Below are 26,748 nucleotides of genomic sequence, written 5' to 3' on the forward strand. Positions count from 1 at the left end.
TGATGCTTGTACGTGTTCCAGTTGATTCTTGAGAATGGACGTATGCTCATTTTAAAAAAAATTGATAAATCTTTCATTTTGAGAGACCCTATCTGCAGTTAATGATGTGTTGGTGCCTTTTCTGCAGCGGCAGCTTTTGAAAATCTAAGCCCCAACATTGACCTTTTAACTAACGACATCCTCTTGAGTCTTCACGCTTGAGTCTTCCAGTTTATTGTGAATACTTTTGTAAGCATTTAAGAATGAGCTTTTGCTCTATTTGATGGGGTGGGTTTTAAATGAGCCTGGCTGAAGGTTTGATCTGCATGTTAAACAAGGCTCCATTGCTGCCATCCAGTGGTGCGCTTACTGATAGAATTGGTTTTGTACAAAGTGAGTGCACCACCACTGACAAATATTAGCTACCTTCAAATATAATTTTGATGTTATTCCCAAATTTGTAAAGGGACTTCACGTTTTTATTTGCTCTGTTAAATTAATGTACCTTAGCTGGTCATCTTCAGTTTGACCATACTTTCTCCTTTTGCCCACTCTGACCTTAAACAGCAATGTTTCTCTGTATATTTTCATGAACATTGGCAATTTTCCTTTTTAAAATAGGCAAAGATTTCTTGAAATTGTTATATGATCAGACATTTTAATTACATTAATTAGGGATTGATAACCGAGGCTTATTTTTGTATAGAATAGGTTCCATTTTTTGTGTGGTTTATATCCAATTGCATAAGCGTAAGGCTATCTTGCTTAGCAAGATCTTGCACAAATAATATTGTGTTTGGAGGTACTTCACTACACTCTTAAGAACTTAAAGCAAAATGCAAAATTTCTTGTTTGACTTGAAGATTGATATCCCTGTTTGAAATTAGAAGCTTTCGCTGAATTTGGCAAGTTCTAGTGGTCAATTGCCAGTAAATCATGGATACGAAACAGTGCAAATTGAAAACACAAATCCTTCTCTGACTCTTTCAAGCCCAAGCTACCAATATTATTGCAAAGTTAAAAATCACACAACACCAGGTTATAGTCCAACAGGTTTAATTGAAAGCAAACTAGCTTTCGGAGCAACACTCCTTCATCAGTTGGTAGTGGAGGGCTCAATCCTAATGATTCTGTGTGTTAGGATTGAGCCCTCCATTACCACCTGATGAAGGAGCGTCGCTCCGAAAGCTAGTGCTTCCAGTTAAACCTGTTGGGCTATAACCTGGTGTCGTGTGATTTTTAACTTTCTACACCCCAGTCCAACACCGACATCTCCAAATCATGAATATTATTGCAGTACTCATCTGTAGTTAGCATTGTGATTTTCACTGAAGAAGGTCAGCCTGTCCAACTGCTTTTCTTCCCCCATTTTCTGTCCTCCTGAATGTTGCTAAGACACTAGCTTATCTGCCACTCCAGGTCTGATGGAAGATGCAAGTCAACCACCTGCCTCCCTCATTTTCAGTTGTTGGCCAATCTAGTTTGAACTGTTTCTTGCTTTCCATTTGAAAATTCCAGCAATTGTTTTTATTGAATTATCATTTTAATAATATTTCAGTTTAGCCCTTCTTCACCACTGTAGTATAATATTTTGTGCCGATAGCAGTTGATCATTAAGATTTTATTTGCCAGTTAATGATGCACATCGTTATTTTTCAGGGTTTCACAGAGTCAAGTGGGACAGCACTTCACTTTTGTGCTTACAGACATCGAAAGCAAACAGAGGTTCGGTTTCTGTCGCTTAACCTCAGGATGTAGAGTCTGCATCTGTATCCTCAGGTATGTAGAACTAAAATGATTTGCAGACATGTTCCAGATATGCAAATGGTGCTGGAGAGCAGTTGATGTCATGAATTCTGCAGCAAGTCTTGAGGCTCATGCTCTGGCACTGAGATTGATTGATTGTTTGATTTTGATTAACCTGAGGTATTAAGTGATATACAGCAAAGGCAGAGGACATATGGGGTTAAATCACACATCAGCCATGCCTTCCCTGACTATCCTGAGGGTTTAAATTTCTGTCTCCTTCTCCTGAATCCCACCCATTTAATTCCATTGGCCTTTTTTTATGAATTGCTCATTGATCATGATGAGTAATTTTGTGAGACTTTGTTCACCATATTTTGAATTCTTCGTTTCAGTTTTGTTCTTTGACCTTTCACTGCCTCTGTTCTGAGACGGCTTCTGGTAGAATCTTGGTAAAGCTGAAGTCACCATCTTCAGCTTCAGTTGTCAACTATATTGCAGAAGTTCAGGAAGACAATTCACTACCACCTTCTCAAGGGTGGTTAGGGCTGGCCTTGATTTGTGACACCCACATCTAATGAATGAATATGTATATTAAAAAAATCCTTGGCCTCTATTTTTATCCTGCTTCCTGGCCACTGCCTTAGGAAAACCTACACTGTTACCATCTTATTTAAACCTGAGTTAATCTTTTGATCATGTTTGCTATTTGTTAGAAACAGCATCTATTTTCATTGCCTTGGTCCATCTGCTGCCAAATCCTTCAGCTACGTATTGAAGACCTCTGTAATTGACTCTGCCGGGAGACCTCCTATCTTACCCTATCCACTTTCAAACTCACCAAAGCTTGGTCTGCATGATCTTCACTACTCACCTATCACACATGTCCTTGAAAAACTACTTCACATCCTGTTTCCACAGATTTCTGCAATTTAGATGTCTTATACCTTTCCTTTCCTGTGCCTTTCAACTTTAACTTACTTCTACCTGAAATGCCATCTATTGCCTTTGCTGTTAATTCTAACTCTGCATATCGTCATCTGATGGGCTTACATAAAACATAGGACAGTACAACGCAAGAACAGACCCTTCGGCCCACCATGTCTGTGCTGAATATGATGCCATTCTAAACTAATCTCAACTACCAGCATCCAATCCATGTCCCTCTGTTCCCTGCCTATTCACGTGTCTCTCTTAAACATTGCTTTTGTATCTGCATCTACCATCTCACATGGCAGTGTGTCTCAGGCAGCTACCATCCTCTGCATTGAAATAAAAACTTGCCTCCCACATCTGCTTTAAACTTTCCCCCTCTTACCTTAAATTTATGCCCCCTAGTATTTGACATTTTCACCCTGGAAAAATGTCTTTGGCTATTCACCCTATCCGTGCCACTCAATTTTCTGTACTTCTCTCAGGTTGTCCCTCAGTCTGTGATACTCTCACACAAACAACCTAAAGATGCCCAATCTCTCCTTATAGCTGATACATTCCAATCCAGGCAACATCCTGGTAAACCTCTTTTGCACCCTCTCCAAAACCTCCACATCCTTACTATAGTGTGGTGACCAGAACTGCATGTAATACTCCAAATGTGGCCTGACTAACATTTTATACAGAGCTTAAAAATGTGTTGCTGGAAAAGCGCAGCAGGTCAGGCAGTATCAAAGGAACAGGAGAATCGATGTTTCGGGCATAAGCCCTTCTTCAGGAGATCAGGATAAGTTTTCCTGAAGAAGGGCTTATGCCCAAAACGTCGATTCTCCTGTTCCTTGGATGCTGCCTGACCTGCTGCGCTTTTCCAGCACCACATTTTTAAGCTCAGATCTCCAGCATCTGCAGTCCTCACTTTCTCCTAAAGTTTTATACAGTTGTAACATGATTTGCCAACTTCTACATTGAGTGCCCCAATCAATGAACAAAGTATGCCTTCTTTAAAACCTAATACAATTATGTTGCCACTTGCGGAGAACAGTGCGCTTACACTTAAGGCTGTGGTTTTCATCTTTGATAACGCATCAAGGAGGTTTTCTTAGGGAAAAAATATTGTAAATTGTAATTGTTAACGCAAATTTGGATTTTCATCACCTTTGACAAGAGCAGACTGGAAGGTACAGCAAGAATATGGCAGGTGCTGATGAAGTCCATTTGAACCTCCTGAAGATGTAATGAAGTTCACAGCTCCTTCAGACTTTTCCAATTTTGTGACCATGTTCTTGATGATTTTAATTTCTAATAACATTCGTGTTTGAGAAAATCTGTCGGGGTCAAAAACTGGAAAAAACTGGAGATCTGTTGATGGGAGTGGAGCGCTTTGCAGGGTAGCATTTTAAACCTCATTGCTACTTGCGAGCATATCAAAGTTAAAAGAATAAAATTGTCACATTGTCGGTCACAACCTTTACTTTTTTTGGCTGGTGTGGATGCTGTAGCTTTTGTGTCATCTATTGATTTTGGTCTTGATGCAAGGCCAAGGTAATTTTTGTGCTTCTCATTGACTGATTGAATACTCTTGAAATTCTTATTGTTTCAGAAAGAGCTGACTTTATGTTTTATCTTACGATTACATTACAGCTTATAGTTTGTCAACCGATTCTTTTTCTCAGGTCATCCAGTTCTGGTAGTTACCATAGATGATGTTTTTCACTACTTTCTGTTCATATGAATTAGCTGTTGTCAAAAAATATATTTTGCTTCAAGAAATTGAGTTGTAATGTGAGAATGAAGAAAATCTTGAAGATTTGAGCATTCAAGATTTCAGTGTTTTGCTTTCTTAAGCACCTCTTAACTCAGAGCATTAGAATTTGTTGTAATTAACAGTTTTCTTTCAGTAAATCCTGTTGACTGACTGTTCTCCATGATGTCTGAAATAATTAATAGAATATAAAGCAGATATCTTACTTTATTCAGGATAAAGTATTTTCTCCATTTTAGTTAGAGAATGTATACTGGTGAGTCAAGTTACAGTTTTGATCCCAAGGACACTTTAAGATAATTTTTTTTGTCAACTTCCACCAATTTATTCCTGAATTATTTTTAGAGGCATATACGTGTTGTATAGGTAATGTAAGGATGAGTGGTGATGAGTCTTAATAAGGACCACAGCTGTTAGTAACAAAACCAATGCACTGCATGCATTGACTGTAATACAGCACATAGTACAAAATTGAATATTAGCAATAGTATGATATTTCATTCTGATTTTATATTTAAAAAGCCATGATTCACATAAATAAAATGTTGCTATGTTTTACTTGAAATATCCCTTTTCAACAAGCTTTCAGTAAACAGTTAATTTGCTCGAACTATATATGTATTTTATTGCTAAAATGGTTTATGTAACTTTATTAGCCCTTTTGGAACTGCTATTTGGTCTCTCAAATGTGGTTCTTTGAACTGTCTGAATGATTTTACCTGTTTTGGCTTTTCTCTGTTTTCTCTAGGTATAATATTCAAAATAAAAACAGATATTCTTGCTGGTTTTCTTAGACATCAAGCACAAGAATAAATCCTATCAGCTCAATTTTCATGAATCATTTTTATTACTCAGCAATAAAGTCAGACTTCAGAGATCTGCATTGATCCTTTCTTCACCCAGATCCTTGAAAGATTCTAAACGAAACCATTATAATTTACAACGATCTTAATCAGTTGCTATCTGTGCGTCTGGAAATTGGCATAATCCATGACATCCCAGGATTTTAATTTTGCATTATTTTAGTTCCTTCATGGAAATCTATTTGAAGAGATATTTATGCACACTGTTATAAAATTGGAAATGTTCTCTTTCCTACTTCATAGCAATTACTGCACTTCAAAAATACTGCACTGTCTGTAATGTACTTTGATATCTCAAGTTGTCATGAAAAGCACTATACAAGTGTAAGCATTTTCTGTCACAGAGAAGGCTTAAATGAAATTACGTCTTTAACAAGGCTGAATTGTGATCGGAATGGTCAATAGATGTACTGTTTTATATTTTACAGTTCTCTGGTTTTTGAGCGTAGTTTCTTAAACTATGTATGTCTGGTTCCTCAAAATAGGAATAATCAAAATGATTTAAAAACTACAAAAGTTATTGTACTTCATGAATTTTGGGTGAGAATTTTTCTTTTTGTAAATTACTAACTGGAAAATTGCAAATATGTAACATGTGGCTGTGAAACGGATACCTAAGTTGGTTGCTGTTTTGACAACAATTCAAATTTAACCAGTTTAAATTATGTATCAGAATTTAGTAGAAATATGATAAATTTTGTTTGTTTGAGAGTCTTTTATTTTGAAATTTAAAAACAACTTGAGCTTTACTCCATTAGAAAAGCCTTGAAATACCAAAGATTCTGTTCTAAATAAGCAGTCCCTGTATGTCTCTAAATTGTTGTTCAAGTATGTTTTTTATGGAAGAGTTGCAGTTCTGTGGCACTGTGTTGTGCACACACATCTGCACCCAATCCCTAGCATTATAAGTTAGTATTTAAACTATATTGTTGTGAGTAAGTATTTCCCCATTGTGTGAGGATGAGAAAATGGGAAAACTATTCAAGGGTAGATTTAAGCATTTCTGTTTGGATAAGAATAGTGAGAGGAGCATCTGTGCAGTCTCTAAGCCGTTCCATTCTTCATTGTCTCTATTACATATGATGTTGGAGGAGGAGGTACATGAAAGACCTGGACAACAAAGAAAAGAAAATTTGTTTAAATTTAGAAAACCCAATACTGCGTTAGAAATGGAGAAGTAACTAAAACACCAGGATGAACTTTGGAATGGGTAATGATTGCCCATCTTGGTAGAGATCCTATGAATTCCTAATGAGAAAAATTATTTTAAGGTGGTGTTTATGTTCTGTTGTATTACGTTTATACTAGACATATCAAAATTAATAATCTGTGTAAAATAAATCATGTTAAAATCATACGTTCTGAATCTGGACAGAAAGTTAAATGGTGCTCACATTAATGGGATATACAGAGTCGTGGTTATATCAATGGAAGGTAAGTTTGTTATTTGAAACTTAGTTCATATGAAAAATGCTATCTTCCTGCTTTGTTTCTTGTCGACAGTTTAGACATTATAATCTGTGGGGGCAAGACTGCACTACACCTTTCATCCAGCAGTGACACATCACCATCATTAAAATATTTGGTCTGCTTTTGATTTTAAAGTATTGCGATTGTTAAATTGTCACCTTCACTTACAAAAGGAAGTGTTCTAACAAGCAAACTCAGTTTGTTTTTTTCTCTCAGAAGAGGTAAACCTTTGTAGCAGTGGAGCTCCAATCGAAGTGAAGTCATCAGTTGCCAAAGGCAAATCCCCTTAAAAGCACAATGTTTCAATTTTACACATTTTATGTCAATTTTCTGAACAAGAAAGTAGCCCCCTAGACATGTCAAGTTGAAGTTTGGCAAACCAGCTTCCTCTGTTTGATTTGATTGCTAAGAGCTGCGTTCCTGCTGGAAGTTGGTGTCAGTGGTCAGTAAGTTATTTGACGGAAAACATTTCCTTTCCTTTATTTAACCTTTGACTTTTGAAAGTAAAAGTTAATCAAAACCTAAGTAGAAGCAGGACTAAGGTGGAAGTCCACAGCTGGCAAATAAAGTTGATGCAGGTCCGTAAATGTAACTTTGAAAGACTGCTTTTTGACTCTTTCCAGGTGGAAATCTTAACAAGTTTTACTGTGGTTTTGCTGTTATTTTAAAATGGGGTGAGAACCAGATCAATTTAAGTCTGCAGAAACATGACAATTGATTTGGAAGTTCTTTTAAAATTGCATGAATAAATATCTGTCCAAATCCATTGGGTCTCCGTGAAAGGAGAGCCGTTGAATTCATTTATTCATTCATGGGATATAGGTGTCGCTGGCTGCACCAGTATTAATTGTCTATCCTTAACTACCTTGAATAAGTTATTGGTGAGCTGCCTTCTTGTTGGTACATCCACAGTGCTGTCAGGAAGAAAGATGCATGATGTTGACCCAATAACAGTGACAGAATGGCGATGTAGTTCCAAGTCAGAATTTGAGGGGAACCAGCGAATGGTGGTTTTCTCATGCATCTGCTGCCCTTGTCCTTCTACATGATAGAGATTGCGAGTTTGCAAGGTGCTTTCTAAGCAGCTTTAATTTGTTGTAGTGCACTATGTAGATGGTACACACTGCTGGCACTGTGCACTGGTGGTGAAGGGAATGCATGTTTTGATTGGGTGCCGATCATGTGGATTGCTTTGTCCTGGCTGTTATTGGAAACTGTTCTCATTCACGCATGTGGAGAGTATCCTATCACATACCTGACTTGTACCATTGTAGATGGAGAGACATTAAAAGGTCAGGATGTTAGCTACTCTCTGCAGAATTACTCACCACTGATCTGATGTTGTAGCCACAGCAATTATATCGCTAGACTGGTTCAGTTTCTGTCAATGGTAGCCTCCTGGATGTTGATAATGGGAGATTCAATGATGGTACTGACATTCTGTAGATTCTGTTTTGTTGGAGATGGCCATTGACTGGCATTTGCGTGAAGTGATTGTTACTTGCCTTTCATTAGTTTGATCCTTGATTAGTGCCCAGTCTTTGCTGTGTATGGACACAGACTGTTGTAGTATCTGAGGAATTGTGCATGGCTGGACATGGTGTGATCATCAGTGAATATCCCCACTTCTGACCTTCTGATGGAGGGAAGGTAATTGATGATGCAACTGAATATGGCTGACTATCCTGAGGAACTCCTGCAGACATGTCCTGGCGCTGAGATGATTGAAATCCAACAAACGCAACCAACATCTTTAGTGCTGCTGTGACTCCGAGCAGGATGGTTTCCCCCGATTCCCATTGTCTAAATTTTTCCTTAGGCTCCTTGATGCCGCACTTAATCAGGTGCTGCCTTGATGCGAAGGGCAGTCAGTATTACCTCATTTCTGGAGTTAAACTGTTTTGACCATGTTCGGGCAATAATGTGGTCAAACCCAAGTGGGTCTGGTAGAACCCAAACTGAGCATCAGTGACTAGGTTGTTTTTGAGTAAGTGATGCTTCATAGCACTGTTGATGACACCTTACATTATCTGGCTGACTGAGAATAGATTAGTAGGGCAGTGATTGGGTGGTTTGCAATTGTTCCTGTGGACACGACATATCTGGGTGATTTTCCAATTTGCTGAATAGGTGCAATTCTGTAACTACTGGACTGGCGTAGGATTTGACTAGTTCTGGAGTAGACGTCTAATACATAATTGCCAGCATGATGTCAGGATATATATCCTTTGCGTCCAATGCCTTCACTTATTCCTTGATAGTGCATGGGGAGTGAATTGGATTGTTTGAAGACCAGCATCTGATGCTGCGGACATTGGAAGAAGGCTGAGATGGATCATCCACTTTGTAATTTGATTACAAATGCTTCCACTCTGTCTTTGGCACTGATGGTATGGGCTTTCCTGTATTTGAGGATGGAGATACTTGCTGGGCCTCCTCCACCAAAGAGTTGTTTAATTGTGCATCATCATTCATGACTGGATACAGCAGGTCTGCAGAGCTTAGATTTGATCTGTGGGATTCCTTAATGCTGTCAATTGCATACTGCTTCTACTTTTTGGAAAGCAAGTAGTCTCATGTTATAGTTTCCCAGGCTGACATCTCATTTTCAGTTATGTCTGTTGCTGCTCCTGCCATGCCCTCCTGCACTCTTTGTTGACCCAGGGTTGATCCCCTGGCTTGGTGGTAGTTGTAAAGTGGAGGTATTCCAAGCCATGAGGTCGCATATTTAGGTTGAACATAATTCTACTTCTGCCATTGGTTTGCAGCACCTTACTGATGCTTAGTTTTGAGTTGTGTATCTGTTTGAAATATATCCCATTTAACATGGTGGTAGTGCAGCACATGCATGATGAAAAATGTCCTCAGTGTAAAGACAGGACTTTGGATGTGCAAGGACTTTGCCATAGTTCCTCCTATCAGTGCTGTCACAAACAAATATATGTGCAGCAGGCAGATTTGTGAGTACAAGGTCAAGTTTGTTTTGCCTTTGGGAAAAATATTCCATTTATGGGTCAGCTAGCTTAGTCAATACTGGTGCTGCTGACTCACTTTGCATGATGTACAGAGAAGTCCTGCACCCAGAGTGCATTGTGTGCCATTGCCCCACATGCTTCTTCCAAATGGTGTTCATCGTGGAAGAGTAGTGACTCATGAGGGGAATGGGAGCTGGTAATCAGGAGGTTTCCAAGGTCCTGTTTGACCTAGTACCATGAGGCCTCTTGAAGTCCAGCATCAATGTTGTAGAAGTTGAAATTGCATTGCTGGGAAGGTGAAATGATGATCTGAGTTGATGCAGTCAATGCACGTTCTTGCAATCATGTGACTCCACATTTTTACTTTTGTCTAACCTCTTATTTTTCTTTCAATTTTTTAAATGCTCCCACTTACAAGTGCCATTTACTAAATTGGTCTGACAGCATTTGAAATCAATCATTGATGTGCTTAGGTTGGGATGATGCAGTTAATGGAGCTTTCCTTGAAAGTACATTTCCTTGTAATGGTTCATGGAGTCATAGAATCTGTGCAGCCTGGGAACATTCAGCCCATTGAGTCCACATTGACCCTCTGAAGAGCATCCTACCCAGACTCACCCCATCCATGTCGCCCTGCATTTCCCATGGCTAACCCACCTATCTTGTGCATTCCTGAACACTATGGGCAATTTAGCATGGCCAGTTCACCTAACCATTGCATTTTTGGACCGTGGGAGGAAACCAGGACAGCAGAGGAAACCCATGCAGACTCTGGGAGAACGTGCAAACTCCACACAGACAGTTGCCTGAGGGTGGAATAGAACCCGGATGACTGGCACTGTGAGGCTAACCACTGAGTCCCCTTATAAAGTGCATAGCTCTCAAAGAAAAAGAAGTGCACTTTTTGGCTGTTGAAGTTTCTCATTTGGATCCTTGACGCATTGTTGGGTTTTTTGACCAACCTCTTGCTTCTGGGTCATTGCTTTGGAGTATTGAGAGTATCTTGCATGATGTAATGTATGGTTTTAAGCTGATAATCAAGACTATGCTGAGGGAGGGATACATTTTCAGATTGAGGTTACTTTTGTTTGCTTAAGTATGTCTCGTCGTTTGAGAGTCTAAAGCAAAAAAAAAGAAAGACAGCAAAGATGGAAAGATGAGATCAGCTGGATAAAAACAGGAAATGCTGGGAAAACTGAGCTAGTCTGATAGTGTTGTAGAGCAGGAAATGGAGTTCATGCTTCAAATAAAAAATGTCTCTTCTGCAGATCTGTGGAGAGATTCCCTTGAAAATGGGGATGAGTCAGGGAGAACAAAAAGGGACATGAAGCATAGTGGCAAGTGAGGTGAAATCATCATTGAACAAAAGGCAAAGGGAGTGACCACTGGTTATGTAAGGAAACAAAGCACTGGTGCAGCGTAATTGCTAATGGCAGGAAATAAATTTTGAAATGCTAAAACATGAAAATGGTTGGAATGCTAAATCATGAAAACAAGAAACACATGGTGCTTTGACAAAGCAAAGAATCCCAAATGGAAGACAGAGTTTGTGGTCTCCAGTTGTTGGATTCAATGTTGAGTCTAAAAGACTGTCAGGCATCAAACTGGAAGATGAGGTACAATTCCTCAAGCTTGCAGTGGGGGTCAGTGGGCTTGGGAAAAAAAAAATTAGCAGACTGTCCATCCTAGAAGTGAAAACAGAAGTCAAGGAAGGGAATTGTTGGAAATGGACTGTGAGATGGTGAAAGAGGGTGTAAATTGGAAGCAGAATTAACAAATGTTTCCAATTTTGAGCAAGAGCAGGAGCCGACATTGATATAGCTATGAATGGGCTCAAGTTCAGTTAATGGGAATAAATGCATATTTGGAACACACAGTATGAATGAACACTGATTTCTTGAATTGCAGTTTTCTTTACTGGGCAGACACTTGAAAGTATGATTGTTATTTTTAATCCTCAAAAATCATTCTGTAGCATCCTGGAAATAGAATGTCAAAGAGTGTGGTGCTGGAAAAATACAGCCAGTCACGCAGCATCTGAGGAGCCAGAGAGTTGATGTTTCGGGCATAAGTCCTTCAATTCCTGATGAAGGGCTTATGCCTGAAACATCAACTCTCCTGCTTCTTGGATGCTGCCTGACCGGCTGTACTTCTCCAGCACTGCACTCTTCGACACTGATTTCCAGCATCTGCAGTCCTCACCTTTTCTTGGAAATAGAATGTGACAAGTGATGGCTCTTGTCAGTGTTTTATCTGAAGTATTCCATTCAAATTTTAGTTAAATATTTAGCAAATTGCAGGCCAAGATTTCAAATGCAATACTAATTTTTGAGAAGCAATAGGCGAATACTGTTCAGGTGTATTCGTATTTCAAGTTTAGGATAATTGTCAAAAGAAGCAATGGCAACTTGAAGAGAAGTTTGTTCATAAAGCATGTGAAGCTAATCAAAGGTGCATTTGAGTTGTTCTTTGCAAAGAAGCAATGTTCAGAGCTACAAGGAGGAACGAGGGGTGTGGCCTGAAGTAAATTGTTTCTGTACAGACATGAGGGGCCAAATGGCCCCTCTTTTTCATGTTAAAAAATTCTAACTGTTGGTAAACAGCTCACTCACAGGCCATTCCAGCTGAATCCGAACCTATCTCACATGTCTGCAAAGCTCCCAAAACCCAGACCATGATTTAATCCGTACACTTCTCATGCATTTTTCTTACATGCCAAATTTAGTAACTGAGCAATTCGGCTTGTCCTTGCATTTACATTTTTATTAGAACTTGAGAAACCGTGTTCAAATGCCATGACCCAAGTACAGGAAGTAGATATTGAAATGATTGTGATGGAAGATAAAAGAAAATCAAGCAGTGATTCAAGTGTTAAAATGATTTTGCAAGAAGGAAATACTGAATTATGTTGTCTTTATCTTGTGCAACAAGACATAATATATAATTGTACACAAAACCCAACATTATTTTCCTTCAGTGCTTAAATGCGTAAAATATATTTCTGCGCAAATTACTGCTTGGAATCTGTAAATGGACTACAAAACTTTTCTTACATAAATGTCAATAATTTCTCTCATTATTGAGTTCTGCAAATGTTAGCTATTTCCTTTTTATGTTTTTTTCTCACAAACAATAGTTGATCATAGAGATGTTCATTTGATTTAAAAAAAACAAAATCCACCATGCATCGATTGTCAGTGAATCATCAACATTTTGGAGGAATTTTTATTTGCAGGCCAAGAGTAATTTTCTTTGTTGCCATTGAATGGTGTACAAAGAAATTGTAACATCTCAATGCTTTATTAGACAATGGGAGTTCCTAAATCCAGAAGTTTTTTTGTTCAACAGTCTGTGTTCTTTGGCACAGTGTTGGAAAATTTAGAGTTGTAGTTTACAGATTTAAAAATGGTGTTACAGAGAAAAGGAGAATTTTGAATATTGGAAGCATATAGAGTCATAGAGATATACAGCATGGAAACAGACCCTTCGGTCCAACCCGTCCATGCCGACCAGATGTCCCAACCCAATCTAGTCCCACCTGCCAGCATCTGGCCCATATCCCTCCAAACCCTTCCTATTCATATACCCATCCAAATGCCTCTTAAATGTTGCAATTGTACCAGCCTCCACCATATCCTCTGGCAGCTCATTCCATACACGTACCACCCTCTGCGTGAAAAAGTTGTCCCTTAGGTCTCTTTTGTATCTTTCCCCTCTCACCCTAGGCCTATGCCCTCTAGTTCTAGACTCCCTGACCCCAGGGAAAAGACTGTCTATTTATCCTATCCATGACCCTCATAATTTTGTAAACCTCTATAAGGTCACCCCTCAGCCTCCAATGCTCCAGGGACAACAGCCCCAGCCTGTTCAGCCTCTCCCTGTAGCTCAGATCCTCCAACCCTGGCAACATCTTTGTAAATCTTCTCTGAACCCTTTCAAGTTTCACAATATCGTTCCGATAGGAAGGAGACCAGGTTTTCACGCAATATTCCAACAGTGGCCTGACCAATGTCCTGTACAGCCAGAACATGACCTCCCAACTCCTGTACTCAATCCACTGACCAATAAAAGAAAGCATATCAAACACCTCCTTCACTATCCTATCTACCTGCGACTCCACTTTCAAGGAGCTATGAACCTGCACTCCAAGGTTGTTCAACAACACTCCCTAGGACCTTACCATTAAGTGTATAAGTCCTGCTAAGATTTGCTTCCCAAAATGCAGCACCTTGCATTTATCTGAATTAAGCTCCATCTGCCACTTCTCAGCCCATTGGCCCATCTGGTCAAGATCCAGTTGTAATCTGAGGTAACCCTCTTCACTGTCCACTACACCTCCAATTTTGGTGTCATCTGCAACTTACTAACTGTACCTTTTATGCTCACATCCTGCCGTTTAAGCACACCTGCAAGAAAGGCCCCATGGTTTCATTTACCTCTCTTGTGCATCAAATTAAACTGGTGATGATTATTTCCATTTTAAGATCTGGTGTTATAGACAATAGCTTGTCTGATATTTTTCTGTTTGATTATTATGTACGTTTGAAATCAAAGATAGGTTGGATAACTGAATAATGATCCCCTTAAAAGATGAGATAGATTAGGAGCATTGAAGATACATTCCTACAAAGGTTAGAGTTAGGGCAAATTAATCCAACACTTCCTAGAAGAGGAAACACAGACTAGAATGAAGCAGAAACAGAGTGCATGTGACAGATGTAGGTTGGTAATATAATTGAAAATCAGGGTCATTATAAAAGAAGGCGGGTGGGTGATGGGGTGGGGGTGGGGGGGTGTTAAAAAGCAAAGAAAAGAACCCAAGCGAATATGTGAAGACTTTGGCATCATACTTAAAAAGGGAATCCAAATATCATCTGGAAGCACATAAGTCATAAAACAAGGAATGGAACCAATTACTGATCTGAAAGGAATTTACTCAAGGTGAAAGGACACATGGCTTGAAGTGTGAAATGAATACTTTGCACCTCTCTTTACCAAGGAGAAAAACACTGCCCAGTCACAATGAAAGAAGAAGTAATTGAAATACAGAATGGACTAAAAATAAATAAAGAGATATTGGATAGGTTGGTTGAACTTCAAGTTGGTAAGTCACCAGCATCAGATGAGATGTATCCAGTGCACTGAGGGAGGTAAACAAGGAAATTGTGGAGGCAGTAGTCATTGTTTTCCAATTTTTCTTTGATATAAATTTTATGTCAGAGATGGAAGATTGTTATTCCCTTATTTAGAAAAGAGTGCAATGATTAGCCAAGCAACCTCAGACCAGTAGGTTGAATTTCAAAAATGGAAAAACTTTCAGAAAACTATAGTTTGGACAAAGCTTAACAGTCACTTGGAGAAATGAAAATTCATTAAGGGAGGCCAGCATTGAAAAAAACATGGACAGATCTTGTTTTACAGCTCGGTTGAGTAATTGCAATGAGGTAACAGAGATTTGATGAGAGTGATGTGATTGATATGCTTTATGGTGTACCTCTCAAAATATGAGTTGAGGGGATATAAAAAACAGAGTTTTCAACAAAGTTAGAGCCCTTATCATAAGAGGGTCAGTGGCAGCAGGGATATGAAATTGGCGGAGTGATAAGATTGGTGAATAATTATCTTTTTTATATTGGAGAAAATATATACTGTAGAAGGGTTCCCCAGGAATTACAGATTTTCTGTGTTATGACCTCTGTTTTTCCAGATATATTAATGGCCAAAGACTTGGATGAATGGGACCCAATTTCAAAAGTTCTGGATGAGGCAAAAATTGCAAATATTGTGAAATGTGAGAAGAATAATGGTAAAATTTCAAGGTGACCCAGAGTGGCTGATGGACTGTACACAAGGCACACAAGGTACACATGAGGGCGGCATGGTGGCTCAGTGGTTCGCACTGCTGCCTCACAGCACTGGGGATCTGGGTTCGATTCTGGCCTCATGCGACTGTCTGTGTGGAGTGTGCACATTCTCCCCTTCTCTGCGTGGGTTTCCTCTAGGTGCTCCAGTTTTCTCCCACATTCCAAAAGATGTGCAGGTCAGGTGAAATGGCCATGCTAAATTGTTAGGTGCATTAGTCAGGAGTAAATATAGGGAAATGAGTCTGGATGGGTTACTCTTTGGAGGGTCGGTGTGGATTTGTTGGGCCAAGGGGCCTGTTTCCACACTGTAGGGAATCCAATAAGTGCCAGATTAAATTTAATATGGAGATGTGTTAAGTGGTCCTTTTTGATGGGCGAAAAAATAGGAAAACCAGTATAAAATAAGGGATATCATTCTGTAGGAGTTACAGGAATACAGGGACCTGAGGGAATAGGTGTCCAATCCTTTGAAGTTTGCAGGACAGATTGGTTAAAAAGGCATATGGAAACTTGAACTTCAAAAATATGGGCATTGAGTATGAAATCAGGGGAGTAATGATAAACCTGTATAAGATGCTGGTTCACGGAGGAGAAAGTGAGGACTGCAGATGTTGGAGATCAGAGTCAAGAGTGTGGTGCTAGAAAAGCACAGCCAGTCAGGCAGCATCCGAGGAGCAGGAGAATTGACGTTTCAGGCATAAGCCCTTCATCAGGAATTCTCCTGATGAAAATATTAGTTTATCCTCATTTGAAAAATGTAATGGCAACCAAGTGGATCATTCCGTTAGTAAAGTAGGATTACAGTTACGGCTGGAAGAAAGATTTTTTTTCAGGTTTTGCTGGTGAACCATGCAAAGTTGGTTGCCACTGTTCTGCCAATTGGACAGCAGACATTACAGAACTGCAGTTCATATTTGTTGAATTGGACCTGGCCACACCACATTTGGGATTGTAGGTTTTAGAAACAAAATGTCGTATGCAGAAGCAAGGAGCTTATATGCAACTTTGGTGTTACGTGTGGCCCCCAAGATGAGCCTTCAACCACTTACCTACACTGTCAATAAAGCCATCCATTTCAATCTTGGTGACATCACCCAGTCTTGGCCCTGTCTCAGCTCATCTGCTGCTAAAAACTCTCATCCATGCCTTTTGTTACTTATATCCTTGACTATTACATGTCTGTCCCTTTGGGGTCATCCAGGGCAAAGGGTGAATGGCAGAGGAATGCAGCGAACCAGGCGATTCTTCCAAAGAGCCAACAAGCCCTAATGGACCTGAATGGTGTGCTTCATTTCTGAATGATTCTTTAGCTCAAGAAGCTAGGGAAAAAAAAATCCAGCTGAGACCTATTACAAATGTTGGTTCTGCAGAAAATGCCAATTTTCAAACAATTATGTATGGATCATAGCGGAATAGGGTCAGTACAGAATGATGATTACAGCATCATTCACCAAATGTTTGAGAATCTAAGAAAGAATCATTGTTTGGGGAAGAGAATTAAGTGAGTAGAGATATCAGCATAGGTTCTCTTATACATAAGAAAGATAATTTGTATAAATTATTTGAGAAGGTGATGAATCACATGGTTTGCAGTCAGACATAATTTACAAAGTCACAACTTTAAAGATGGAGACAGACATTAGGATGCAGAAAATTTAACCTTTCTTAAAGTTTTCCAGTGACTCTTTGAAGATTTATAAACCTCTAATAATTACAGTAGCAGAGCTAAAATTTAAATAGAAAAATTACGCCAATGGAAACAACATAAGATAGAATTCCAGTGTTAACAGCTTTGTGCTAGTTTTTGAATAGTGACATTGCAGAATGAACTTGGAATCCTTTGATTCTTGGAGGTGAGACTTCAGTCAAAGATATTCTGCAGTGTCCCTTTAGCATGGCCTTTAGAATACATTAACATACAGAGCGAAACATGATATTTGAAACTGTTGCAAGAACTTCATACAAATTTTAGTATTAATGCTTGATTTATTAATTTTGTTGACAAAGCACCACCATTTTATGTTTTTGAGCTAAGAGGTGTTTGAATTGTCTAGCCTGTATTTATTTCATTGAGTTTTTAGGAAGGAATACAGTTGTACTAGTCATGAGTGCAAAAATATCTAGGTCTACTTATGCATGTGTTGTTGTGCATAACTGTGCAAGTCTAACGTGTACAGAATTGCAATTGAACTTTACTACCATATTGCGAAAACTGTGAATTAAAGTCGGATTTTTTTCTCCATTTAAAAAAAAACTTCAGGAATGTGTTATTATTTTAACCCAATGTGCTGTGAGAACATCTGAAAATATAATGGAGACAAAGGATGCACAGTTGACTTGCATGAATGTCATTCCTGCTGCTTTCTGAGATAAGATGTTGCCACAACATGACGAGTGCACTGATAACTGAACACCATTAGAATTTGTTTATAATCTTAATCTAAATTTAGTGCACATTGTAAGAATGGAAAATTTGATGTTCTTCTTTGAGAAAAGTGAAGGAGAATTAAAATTAGTTTTGGTAGAACCTCGTGTTGGTAATTAAATTTAATATCTCCATAATGTTAAAGCTGTCAAAAATGTTTGTTCACATTGAAAGTACCCTCCCTAAAAGGCAGACCATTTTAATTTATTTTTTAAAAGTTATGGTATATAAACTTGACAGTTTCATCTAATTTAAAATACTTTACAACCGCTAGGCCTTGTTTTTACAGTAGGAGAGAATCATGAAATAAATATAGCGGTAGATAAAATTTGACAGCTTAACATGACATTGAAATGCAAGTCCTTGTTTATGTGATATCCTTGAAGGAGGTAGAAAATGAAAGATTGTAAGTCTTAAGGCATAAATCAAACAGGCTAACCTAGTGTCGAAAGAGGAATCTGAAGAAAGAAAAGCTGTATTTGAAACTCAGAGTATGCAGACATTGAGTATGGTGACTGGCTAAATAATGTTAATGGCTTTGTTTTATTAAGTATATGAAAATGCAGCTTCCATCCTATGATAATTTTAGTCATTGAAAAGTGTTAACTGGTGTGAACCAAAATAAGATTTGTAGTATTTACCTTTTATATAAGTGTTAAATTTAAGATTGAATTAACACTTTTAAGTACAGCTAAGTTCACCATGAAAATTTATCCATTGTATAAATTATGCTAGATTATGTTCCCAGAATGAAAGGGTTGTTGCATGAGGAATGGTTGAGTAATTTTGACCTATGCTCGTTCAAGTTTAGATGAATTTCATGGGGAACTTATAAAACAAATAATTCTGAGGACACGCTTGATATTTCTTCTAATAGGGGGAGCTAGAGGATACAGTTTTAAGATAGGAAGTCTCCCGTTTAGGAAAGAGGTGAGGTCAAGAAAGTGATAACGGCAGGGTTAAATTGTTTGTATGTAAAAGACAGAGAGTATAGTCAACAAATTTGGAAGCACAAGTTGCTGTAGGGGGGTATAAAGTATTATCATCAATAGAAATGTGGCTCAAGCCAGAACAGGACTGAATACTGAATATCCTGGGTTATAAGGTTTTTGGTAGAAACATTGTGGTGAAAAAAGGAGGCAGTGTAGCAGCATTGTATCCCTATGGTGAGATGTAGTCCCTGAATTAGAATCTATACAGTTGGAGGTGAGAAACAGGAGGGGAGCAGTGATCCTGTTCAGTTTTTATTATAGACTTCCAAATAGTGGTGAGGATGTAGAAGAGAGCATTTGCAGGCAGATTATAAAAATCTGCAGGACAAGTAATGCTGTGATAGTTGGAGATTTCAATTATCCTAGAGCCAAAAAGGTAGCATGTTTAGCAGGGTAGAAATTCTTGCAGTGTATGCAGAAGAACTTTTCTGGAATAGTAGAATTCCGGTACTACCAGGGAGGAAGCTGTGCCGGATCTGGTCCAGTTCTTTGATGAGGTGGCACAGGTAGAGGATGTTGTTATGTTTGGACTTTCAGAAAGCGTTGGATATGTTGCCACGTGGCAGATTGATTAACAAATTAGAAATGTTTGGGTAGCAATAGATTAGAAGTTGGCTAAAAGATAGAAACACAGGGTAGGTATGGATCAACATTTCTCAGGCAAGAGATGAGTTGAAGTTGGTGTTCTCCAGGAATCGGTGTTGTGACATTTGCTTTTTTTTTGATTTATATGAACTATTTGGAGATGGCAATTGAGGGCTACATCTCTAAATTTGCTGATGATACTAAGCTAGAGAGAATAGTGAATTGTGAGGATTATGCTGAGCAACTTCACAGGGACATTGACAAGTTGCCTAAGTGGGCAGACACTGTGCAGATGAAGTTCAATACAGAGAAATGTGAGGTCATGCATTTTTGTCGAAGAAACATGAAAATACAAAACAGATTCAATTGTATCACTTTGAGGGGAGTACAAGAGCGTAGAAGTATAATTCTCCAAAGATGGCTAGGCAAGTCAAAACTGTTCTTTAGAAGACTCATCGGATCCTTGGGTTTATAAATAGTGACATACAGTATAAAAGCAAGGATATACTCTATAAATAATTGGTGAAAGCACATTTGGTATATTGTGTTCAGTTCTGTATACCTTGTTTAAGGAAAGATGTTAAAACCCTGGAGAGAGTGCAAAGAAGATTTACTAGAATGCTACAAGAAATGAGGGATTTTAGATACAGAGAAAGATTAGAGAATTTGGGCTTGCTGTCCTTAGAGCAGAGAAGATTAAGAGGTGATCTTATTGAGGTGTTCAAAATTATGAACACAGTTGCCAGGGTAAAGAAGGATATTCTGTTTCTGCTAGTTGGTTTGTCAGTAGTTAGGACTCTCAATGCAAGAATGTTAGCAAGGGAGGTAGGAGTAAGATAAGGAGAAACTTCTTTACTCAGAAAGTTGTTAGGATTTCGAATGCCCTGCCGATGAAAGTGGTGGAGGTGATATCACAGGAAGATTTCAAAAGAGAGCTGGACAGATGTTTGAACATGGTGAATTTAGAGAGCTATGGAGATGGGTCTGGAGAATGGGACTAACTGGGTAGCTCCTTTGGGCACTGGTATGGACTGTACTGTAAAATTCTATGATTCTATCATTTCTTCCTTCTGTTAATTTCTGGCACTCTTTTCCTCAGTTAGCATTGGAGGCAAGGTCATTGAGTATTTTGAAGGCTGAAATTTTACAAATTTGTGATTTGACATGGGAGGTTTGATGAGCTGAATGATTTTATCTTATTCCCGTTTCTTCTGATCTGTGAAATGTGTTAGCCATAACTTAGAAGTAGCATTGTTGCTAGAAGGGCACATCATGTTGGGATTGTAGAGGACATTGGTGAGGTCACTTTTGGAGTACTATGCCAATTCCGGTTGTCTTGCTATAGGAAGGATATTATTAAATGGGAGGTGGTTCAGTAATGATTTACAAGGATGTTACTGGAACTGGAAAATTTGAGTTATAAGAAGTTGGATAGGCTGAGACTTTTTTCCATGGAGCATAGGAGGTTGAGGATTGACCTTATGGAGGTTTATAAAATCATCAGGGAGATGGCTAAGGTGAATAACAAAGGTTTTTTTCTCCTCCTAGGGTCGGGTATATTTTTAAGGTGAGAGGAGAAAGGGATCTGAAGGCCAACGTTTTCACATGGGGGGAATTGTAATGTGGAATAATCGATGCAGGTAGAGTTACAACACTTAAGACATTTGGACAGGTACATGAGTAGGAAAGGGTTAGAGGGATATGGGCCAAACGTTTACTTTGGGAAACTTAGTCAGCATGGACGAGCTGGATGGAAGGGTCAGTTTCTGTGTGACTCTATTATTTTTAAAATTTGGATAAGTTGAGTAAAATGTGGATAGTTTGTGGATATAAAATGCTCTGATTATAACAAATTGACTGCAAAGTATGAAATATCATTCATCAGTGGCTGGCAGTCCACCTCTAAAGGACATATGTATTTGGCTTTCTTGAATATTTCTTGCAGCATAATTAATGCTTCTGAATAAAACAGTTCTAGATTCTGGATGTAGGTTTGCTCACTGAGCTGGAAGGTTCATGAGAAAAAGAACAAAAAATGATATCACCAACCCAAGGAAACAAACACATAAATACAAAGCGGACTACACCACCAGTGCTTCATCTGGAGGCTCACTGAAAATGTTGCCTAATATGATGACGAAACGTCTGAAAACAAGCCTTCCAGCTCAGTGAACTAGCCTACATCCAGAGCCTCAACCTGAGCTACAAATCTTCTCAAAACTCACTAAGTTCTAGATCCTCTAGCCAATGTCACTGTTAAGGTTCTCAGACGTGATGAAGTACAAACTGAAGTTTATTTCATATCTCAGAAGAACATGCATTAACATGCTGAGAATGCAAGCATCTAAGTTAGCAGCAGAAAGAGACCATTTAATCCCTCTAGCCTGCACCACCATTTAATGAGATCACAATTAATCAATTTTAACCTCAAGTCCACCATCCCACCTATGTTTGCTAATCTTTTACCCCCTTGCTTAGTAAAAAAATCTATCCACTTCTGACTTGAAAAGATCCATGCGTTTTGCTTGCACTTGCTGAAGAAAGTTGCGAAGATTGAAGGTCCTTTGAGATCAAAAGAATTCTCCTCATCTCTGTCATCTGAGGAAGGGTATTTCAAAGATTTAAGATCCTTTGAGATCAAAAGAATAATGCTCATTTCTGTCTTGAATCGGACTCTCCTTATTTTCTAAACACACATCACATCGCACCCCCCCCCGCCCCATTTCTCCCAGAAGAGGAGATTTCCTTTTTTCTTCGACCCTATCAAAGCCTCTCAGGATCTTGTCTTTTTAAATCAGTCATCTCTTATTTTCCTAAACTCCAGTGGATACAAGCCGAGCTTGTCCAACCTGTATGCAACAAGATATTGCCGCCATTCCAGGCATTAGTTCAGTAAGCTTTCTCTAAATCACTTGCATTACTATTACTTTCTTCCTTCAATAAAGAGTCCAATGCTACACATAGCACTCAAAATATGCTCTCACTGTGCCCCCTTCCCCCATCGGCTGAATCTTAAATCCCTACTTCTATATTCAATTCCTCTTGCAATAGACAACAACGTTTTATTAATTTTCCGAATTACTTGCTGCACCTGCATACTAACATTTTCTAATTCTGACATGAGCATTTTCCTCTGAATCTCCGAACTCGGCCATCTCTCACCATTTAGATATTATACTTTTGTTTCATTCTTCCTGCCAAATTCGGCATTTTGCATTTTCCCATTTTTTATTCCATTTGTCAGATTTTTGCATGCTTACCTACCCTAGTTTATATCCTTTTACCTACCTTTATCTATCTCTGTGATATCTCAGCTTGTATGTTTTTGGAGTTCAGAAGAAGGTATACTGGACTTGAAACATTGACACTGATCTTTTCTCCACAGATGCTGCCTGTTTTGCTGGGTTTCTCCAGCAATTTCTCTTTTTTTTAATTTAAGCTGAATGTTATTGGTTGACCATTTCACACGGGCTCCAGAGATTTGAATCCTTTCCATTTAATTAGTGTTGAATTAGCACAGTTTTGCAGGTGTCTTGCAGGTGTGTGTGTGTGTCCGTAGCTATTCTGGGGATTTACATTGAGAGGTTTTTTTAGATTACTTAGTGTGGAAACAGGCCCTTCGGCCCAACAAGTCCACACCGACCTGCCGAAGCATAACCCACCCCGGACACATTCCCCTACATCTAACACTATGGGCAATTTAGCATGGCAAATTCACCTAACCTGCACATTTTTGGACTGTGGGAGGAAACCGGAGCACCCAGAGGAAACCCACGCAGACACTGGGAGAATGTGCAAACTCCACACAGAGAGTCGCCTGAGGCGGGAATTGAACCCGGGTCTCTGCAGCAGTGCTAACCACTGTGCCGCCGTGCCGCCCATCATATTGATCCACCATCAGATCCAGTGGAATCTGGAGAAGTGTTGGTGAGGTTCGTCTCCCCTGGGTCTGCTGAGTGGAAGCTCAGTGGAATAGAAAGATGAAGCACTTGGGGAGGTTCCTGAACAGACAGTGGAAGTTCCTTCAATCAGCTCTGCAAATTCATTCAAGAGAATTTTGAGTCTCAGACAGTGGTAGTCAAGTAAGAAGGCAGAGGAATAGAGGGGGAATTAATTCATGATTGATGGGAAAAGTGACTGAAAAGAGAAAATTGAAAGGTGGAATGGCTGAATGAGGAAGAGGAGGAGCTGCAAGAAAACAGATGGCAACATTAATCTGAGCGTTGTGCCTGTGACAGAAACTGAAAAGAGATATTCAAGTGACATGGACATGACAGAGATTTGACTTATCATGGTTTTGAAACAAGGTAAGGAATGTAACAAAATGAAATAGTTTAAAATTTAAGTTGAAGCCCCTATTAGTCATATGCAGTAGTCCTATTGGCAACTTGGAGTTATATTGCAGTGTAGACCTGTGCCCATGTTTGGAGTCACTCATGGAGACTGGGTAAATTCAGGAGCTGTCAAGGAACAAATATTCAATCAATCATTGCAGGCTGAAACTTAATATCATAATCGTTCTATTCATTAACTGTGTTGGAAAAGTTAGGAAAAATGAAGCATGCAGATTTGTAATTTGAATCCAATGAAACTGCACAGACCAACTTACAGGAATGCAAATACACTTTCTAAGTGAATAGGAGAATTGATTTTAATCAGTTGTTAAACAGTTTTAGATGGGAAGTGACAAGATTCCATTTTGGTTAACGTTTCTGATGTTTTAAGTTTAGAATTATCATTGATGGGAAATATATTAACATTTTTAATTAGTAGTGATGTCAAAATATTGGTAGCTTGTTCGTGGTACATTATATTTGTATTCAGTGGCTCAGATGTTTAAAAAAACTTAAATACCTGAAGAAATGTTGCATTGAAGTGGTGAAAATGTTTTTCATGGCCATGTCATCTCGATATAACATACAATGATGGGTGCTGAGAAGAACACACACAAGAAATGATCTGCATGTGTGTTTTTAATATAAAAGACATATTTGAACAGAGCTTATTTTTGTGTATACATGATTTTTCGTTCCAGTTTGTTAGATGCTATTTGTATTAACATCATCCTCTGTTACCCAAATCAGAAAGAAGGGTCATTATATTCTGCAATCCATGTGACGTAATCAATGTCTTTCTTTTCCAGCTATTTGCCTTGGTTTGAAGTTTACTACAAGCTACTGAATACATTGGCAGATCTTTTAGTTAAGGAGCAGGTAAAGCTTAAACTTGTAATATACCTTTTTTCAGGTTTGACCCAACTTTTTAAATTAAGTAATAATTAAACAATTGTTAATTTTCAAAAAAATAGCTTGTAATTAATGTGACTGTTATCAAGGAGCGAAGGTGTAAAATTATCAACCACAAATTTCAAGGAACAGCAGGTGTAAATGGAGGACATATTTGTAGCCCCCAGCCAAGGTCGATTAGCTCAGTTGGTTGGATGACTGGTTTGTAATACTGAGTGATACCAATTCCTTAACCACCTGAGATCCCACTTTCTCAACCTTGCCCCTCCCCTGAGGCGTGGTAACGCTTAGGTTAAACTTAGCACCTATCGCCTCTCTTGAGTGAGTGAGGGACATTCCCTCTGGTCCTCTGGGACCATGTCGACTTTACCTTGACTAACTTCATCTGTAGTCAAGAGCAATAAACTTGAGCATGGAAATCTCAGGACAGATATTCAAAATCATGTGCTATAAAAGCTCCCATATGATTATTTTCATTGATGCATTTTTCCAGTTGTTAATCAGTATATTATGGTTTATGTAAAATGATAGTAAATTAGAATCATATGATTCAGAAAAGGCCCTTTGAATCTGCACCATCTGCTCTAATTTTACACTCCTCCCACTTCCAGCTCTAGACCCATTGCCATGAATGTTATGGCACATCAAGTGCTGATCCAAGTACTTTTTAAAGGTCGTAAGGTTTCCCATCTCAGGCAGTAAGGTTTCCCTTTGCAGGCAGTGCATTCCAGACTCTCACTACCCTGTGGGCGAAAAAAGTTTTCCTCAAATCACATCTCAACCCGATAGTAAAATTATGCCCCTTGTTACTGAACCCTTGGTAATTGTTTGCTATCTACCTTGTCCATGCCCCTCAAAATCAGATACACCTCGACCAGGACTCCTTCAGCCTTCTCTGCTCATTTTAAAAAAGTAGCAGCCTGAGCATATCCAGCCTCTCTTCATAGCTGAAATACCCAATCCCAGGCAATATTCTGGTGAATGTCCTTTGCGTCCTCTCCAATTCAGTCACGTCTTTCCTTTTATGTGGTGATCGGAACACACTCAGTAGTCCAGCTGCAGTTGAACCAAAGTTCTGTCCTGCTCTGACATGACCTCCCTGCTCTCATGTGCCATGCCTGATGAAGACAAGTGTCTTGTATGCCTTCTTAACTACCCTATGGACCTGTGCTGCCACCTTTCAGGGATCTCTGGACAAGCACTTCAAGATCCCTCTATTCTTCTGAGCTTCCTAGTGTCCTGCATTCATTCAGTACTCCCTTGTCTTGTTCCTTCTTGGAAAGTCCTCCTTCCAAGAATTTATCAGAGTTAAATTTGATCACCACTGATCTGCCCATCCGACCAATCTATTTATATCCACCTTTGACTTAAGACATTCTTCATCCCTGATGCCCATCCAGCCCAGTTTTTGTATCATCCGTAAATTTACTTATCATCCTTCCCACCCTCGCATCTATGTTGTTTATATGTATATCACAAACAATAAGGGACCCCGGCACTGATCACTGTGATCATTGTCACCAGCCTCCAGTCGTACAAATAGCCTTCTGTTTTCCATCTGTCTTCCACTACTGAACCAAATCTGGATCCAACTTGCCAAGTTACCCTAGATTGCATGTGCTTTTAAATTGCTTATCAGTCTCCCAGACATCAAACCTTGTTTTTATTTTGATTCCAGTTCACTGAACTGCACCAAGCATTGGGCATTAATTATTTTAAGGAATGGAACATTTTTAGTAATACATAATTTAGCAATATTACTTAATACTTCCATATCATTTTAGATTTTGTTACTGCTTGCGTTAACTCAGAGTGCAAAGTGTGAAAAAAATCTGTTGATTCCAGGAATTCCTGTGTGTCTACAAAGACTGAAATTGATCAGAGCAATATGGCCTCATGAAAACCCCT

General features: G+C 38.9%; 1 protein-coding gene across 3 annotated transcripts in view; it reads left to right on the top strand.

The window, feature by feature from the left end:
- Nucleotides 1-26,748, top strand: part of dennd1b (DENN/MADD domain containing 1B) — a 300,181-nt gene that overhangs the window by 138,625 nt on the left and 134,808 nt on the right. For all 3 annotated transcript variants that reach the window (XM_072573886.1, XM_072573887.1, XM_072573888.1), the window contains 2 exons: nt 1,639-1,758; nt 24,738-24,807. In XM_072573886.1, coding sequence (XP_072429987.1) covers nt 1,639-1,758; nt 24,738-24,807 — 190 coding nt within the window. The remainder of the gene's footprint in view (nt 1-1,638; nt 1,759-24,737; nt 24,808-26,748) is intronic.

This window comes from Chiloscyllium punctatum, chromosome 7 (assembly GCF_047496795.1).
Source record: "Chiloscyllium punctatum isolate Juve2018m chromosome 7, sChiPun1.3, whole genome shotgun sequence".
In the NCBI taxonomy this organism is placed as follows: Eukaryota; Metazoa; Chordata; class Chondrichthyes; order Orectolobiformes; family Hemiscylliidae; genus Chiloscyllium; species Chiloscyllium punctatum.